The following is a 4,846-nucleotide window of genomic DNA, read 5'->3' as shown; positions in this document are numbered from 1 at the left end:
AACATGAAAAGACACGACCCATTAACGAGTCAAGTCATTATCGGGTCATCTATTAAGAACTCGTTAACATAACGTGTTTGACGCGATACAATCCGTTAAAATAACAAGTATAATACGGAAATGATATAAACACAACAAACACAACCCATTAACCAAATCTACTTGAGGAGAACATGATAAGTATGATTTAGGAGAGGGAAATTTCAGAGCATTTGAAATATTAATTAACTAAATAATTAAGTATAACAACGTTGTTTGTCTTATTACATGAAAAAAAGATTTTGAAATTCACCAACCATGTGTCGTATTCGAATAATTTTACACAAAATATGAAATTTCTAGTATTTTAAGAATTTGTCTACGATAATACGTGTCAATAAGTAATACGAATTTTATACAAGTTATGAGCAAATATTCATTAGCTCTCCCATCTACTGCATCTACCTTAGTAAGAGTTTCTCTCTCACGTGATTACTCAAACAAAAGTGTGTGCACATTTGTCAAATCCAAAGTAGTTTCTTGGTTACAAATACAATCACCCTCTCTATTTCCCTAGTTATATAATTTTAACCTTTTTGATAAAAATGGGGAAGAAAATAACACACAACCACTGCATTGCATTGGCGTCCATTGGGGAAAAAAACTTCAGAAGCATAAACATGATGAGCCATTGATTCTCTCTGTACACAAAAGAGTGGCAGGAAATACAAATTGATGAGAAAAAGAAAAATAAAAGGCTAGTTCAATAAAGAAAAATTAAAAAAGTGGGTTTGCTAATTAGCAAACTTTAAGGCAGAAAATTGGTAGTTGTAGCCGTATTAGAACTAATACTAACGGCAGTACTGGGTGCAGCTGCAGCCGCCGCTGCCGGAGGAGGAGCTGAATGGTTGGTGTGGTCCTGGTGAGCCTTGAGCTCCGCCTCTGATACTGGAGCCGGAAACCCACCGCACTTGTGACACCGAGCCACCACCAAGATCTGCCGGCACGACGGGCACGAGGAGTGGGATCCAAGCCACGTGTCAATGCACCCGACATGGAACACGTGCCCGCACTGCGGCAGAACCCTGATCTCGTGCCCCTCCGCGAACTCCCCTAAGCAGATGGCGCACTCCGAACCCAGCTTAGGCGGCGGCTCGGCGCCGCCGGTTCCGTACGTGAACTTCGGAAGGGATTGGAGGACCTTCTTCTTGAGGCCCTTGTTGGCGGATGAAGAAGCCGATCCGATAGCGGCTCTGCCGCCGGATACGCGGCGGAGCCAGGCGCAGCGTGCGACGGCGAGTAGACCCACCACGCATATGACGGCGCAGAGCAGCGCTGCCAGTATGACGACGAAGTCCGACTCGAGAGCCACGGCCTCAGGAGGCGGAGCCGCCGTTATGTTTGAGAAGTTGGCGGGGTGGGTGCTGCTGCCTAGAAATCTTTGAGAGCGAGGCATGACTGATCATACGGCGGTATATCTATAATCTAATGTCGTTTTCAGAAAGCAGAGGTGGAAAGATTCAATGGAAAGAAAGAAAGGTTTGATTTTTTTGGGAAGGGTTTGAAGGGTTTTTATAGTCTGAGCTTGAGAGCCGAGAGAGCGAGAGCAGTTTGGTCTGAAACTTCTAAAGGGAAAGTGTTTGGAGTTGGGAGAAGATAAGTGTTTAGAGAGAGAAAGAGGTAGGCAGGGAGGGTTGGCCCAGGTTGGCCCAGGTGGCGGTGGATTTTCTATGTTTAGCCGGGCTTATCTTCATTATCTTTTTCTGCATTAACCAATAACCAATTGACAGACCATGCTTTTCCTCTCAATTAGTCCAATTCTAATCTCACTTTACTGTACTTTCACTCTTTCACCAATTATTAACCTTTTGAAAAAAAAAAAACAATTATTAACCTTTTGTTCGAGAAAAAAACAATTATTAACCCCCTTAATCAAATGGGTTTTGTTTTGTCTTTGTTTCAATTTTTTTAACAGAATATAGCGTTAGTAGTTAAATTGTTAAATATTAGAGGAAGAGAGATGGAGAATAAATGGGCATCAGAGTACATATACATTATTACTTTTCTTTACTAAGATATGTTTTTCTTCTAATTAATCCAATTTTAATCTCACTCTACTACTTCACTTCAATGTTCTTTCACTCTTCTAGCAATTATTAACCTTTTTAATCAACTGGGTTATGTTTTTATTTTTTTTAGTACATCGATATTTTTATATCAAGAGATGGAGAATTCTGCTAAATTACACAATGGACAACCTAATTTGGTATTGAATTCGCCATCCACAAGATTCGAATTAAGACCTCTCACTTTTAAGTGAAGAGGAATATCATCAGAGCGTAGTACTGGGTGACTTGTTTTTGTTTTAGATTCTTATCTAACTACGATTTTGCAGTCACATGGCAAGAAAAACAAATTCGCCACCACAGAGATAGGACCGTACAAAGAGATGTTTTTATTATTTTTATTTTATTTTATTTTTTGAAAAGAGGTACAACATGTGGTAAGATATAGTTATCCATCCCTTTCGGGTCCGGAGAGGCAATGGGGAATTTCAACCTACCTATGGCCACAATCAAGCAGACTCACCAACTTGGAGCATCGAACCTGAGACCTCCCACATTTAAGTTGTTGAATTTAAGAGCATCTTTAATGAAGTCCCTAAATAGGGATAACCACCATATAAAATAAGTATAAAACAAACATCAAGACAAAATGAATCTCCAACAGATCGGAAAGTGAGTCCCAAAAGTATAAGGACTCATCGGATGCATAGTGTATTTCCTCACATATAGGGACTGTATAGGGACAACCTTGAGTGAAAAATGGGGTCCACAATCTTGACTATAGCTTTTAATGCTTTTAATTATTTATAAATGGTTAACATAAATAAAAAATGTGCACCTTGAGTGAAAAACGGTACCCATAATCTTGATTGAATATTTTTCTTTTAATGCTTTTAATTAATTAAAAAAAGGTTAACATAAGCAAAAAATATGCACCTAATCAAATTATCACGTAAAACAATAAAAACTTCAAATTTAGAGATTCTATTATAAGGACTCTATAATTGGAGGCAATATTCCTTTAGAGACACAAAGATTCACTTTAAATCTTTAAATGAGTATTCAAAAGGAGTGTTGGGAGTCCCTAAATAGGGACTTCCATTGGATGCTCTAAGTAATCTGCTTTTTTGTGTTAAAGTGTGAACAAGGCTGTGTATTAAGATACACTCTTTTGTACTAAAGGAAAATTAAAGTGTCAAAAGTATAACTTTGTTCATGGCCTTTTCCTGGTCACGAATCACCCTTTAAAGTTTGAACCAATTTACCTTTAAAATGTTTAACTTGCAACCCAAATATATCTTTAAGAATTTACCAAAAAGGGAGGTAAATTCCATTGGTTTTTGGTCATCGGAAAAAAGAAAGAGGTAAGTAGATGAATGAATGAATGAGTGAAATGTGTTCTTGATTACAGAAAACATTTTTTCATTTTGGTTACAATTGTCCATTTTCGCTATCATTATTTGACGTTACCAAGCACATAAGAGAGTAGATGAAAAGAAAATGACTTTGCAACTTGAATTAAGAAGTTTCTATACTAATAGTTGGGAATGGATCAGGATCCTCTCTTAATCTAAGGATGAGAATCCTTATGACCAAGGGATATGGGTTGTTGGATGAAAATCCAACGGTTATAATTATTATAACTTTAAAGGGACCCCCTGTTTGTAGCCGTTGAATTTTCATCCAACGGCCCACATCCCTTGGTCATGGGGATCTTCATCCTTAGATTAGGAGAGGATCCTGTTCCGTTGGGAATGACTTTTAAAAATGGCACTTGACTTTTAAAAATGGCACTTGTCAATTAGATTTCCCATGGGAAAGGCATAGCCTGTTGAAGGGTAATTAAGACTACCAAACTTATATTGGTACAAGTCAAGTCACCTTTCCGTGACGATCCTTCAAACCTACTAAACTAAACTAAACCAACTTGGAAATTGCAAACAAAACCCCACTACTTGTGTTAGCACAAAAGTTGCAATCTCTATATAACAAGTTACAACAAGTGTCTCTCTTCTTCAAAATACTGGACTCCTATAATAGAATCAAATAGAAAATTGTGATTAAGACTAATCATCATTTTAAGCAACACTTTCATAGAGCACAAGAATGCACCAACCGCAGATTTTCGCTTGTTTTTTCCTCTTGGGTGCCATGTGACCACATTTTCTCTTATTTTAAGAAGCACCATGGTTTAAAATAATGGGATGTATTGCAAGTGATGGATTGCCTTAATAGTAGGGTATTCTTCTCCAACTCAATGTACCATGGATTCAATTCCTCTCCTTGTTTTTAGTATAAATTAGCGTAGAATTGCTTGTATAAAAAAAAAAAACTTAATAATGGTAGGTTTTTTTTTTTTTTTGAGTAATGCTAGGGAGGCCAAAATTTTTAAACGAAATGATGTGTCACCAATAAGAAACAAACATGTTAATCCACATTTAATTAATAATCCAATCATCTACAACCGCATCATTTAGTTTGCAAATTTGGTTTTAAAAATTTGGTCTCCCTAGCATTACTTTTTTTTTTTTTTAACAAACGATATTATTTACATTAGGAATAGGAGAGTGGGCTAAGCTTCACAATAGGCTAGTGATTAATGTAGTTCAAATTCGCATTTGGCAAAAATCGAACATAAGACCTCTCACTTACAAGTGAAGAGAAATATCACTAGACTGTAATACTAAATGATTAATGAAAGATATTAACCCAACAAGTAAAATGATGGGATGTCACATTGAGAAAAACCTACTAACGATTATTCATTATTTCACTCTTTTTAACTATTAATGGGATGAAAG

The 4,846-nt window shown here is 36.9% G+C and overlaps 1 protein-coding gene across 1 annotated transcript; it reads right to left on the bottom strand.

The window, feature by feature from the left end:
- Positions 1-644: 644 nt before the first annotated feature.
- LOC137744455 (RING-H2 finger protein ATL80) lies at positions 645-1,624 on the bottom strand. The gene has a single exon (XM_068484263.2). The coding sequence runs from the start codon at positions 1,433-1,435 to the stop codon at positions 788-790; it is 648 nt and encodes a 215-aa protein (XP_068340364.2). The 5' UTR covers positions 1,436-1,624; the 3' UTR covers positions 645-787.
- Positions 1,625-4,846: the final 3,222 nt, after the last annotated feature.

This window comes from Pyrus communis, chromosome 15 (assembly GCF_041283825.1).
Source record: "Pyrus communis isolate YQ-2024b chromosome 15, ASM4128382v1, whole genome shotgun sequence".
In the NCBI taxonomy this organism is placed as follows: Eukaryota; Viridiplantae; Streptophyta; class Magnoliopsida; order Rosales; family Rosaceae; genus Pyrus; species Pyrus communis.
Note: the sequence above shows the minus strand (reverse complement) of the source record. Positions and strands in the feature narration are given on the sequence as shown.

What these genes read in the sequence shown, in the direction of transcription:
- LOC137744455 (XM_068484263.2), bottom strand. Translation starts at nt 1,435, where the DNA reads ATGCCTCGCTCTCAAAGATTTCTAGGCAGCAGCACCCACCCCGCCAAC.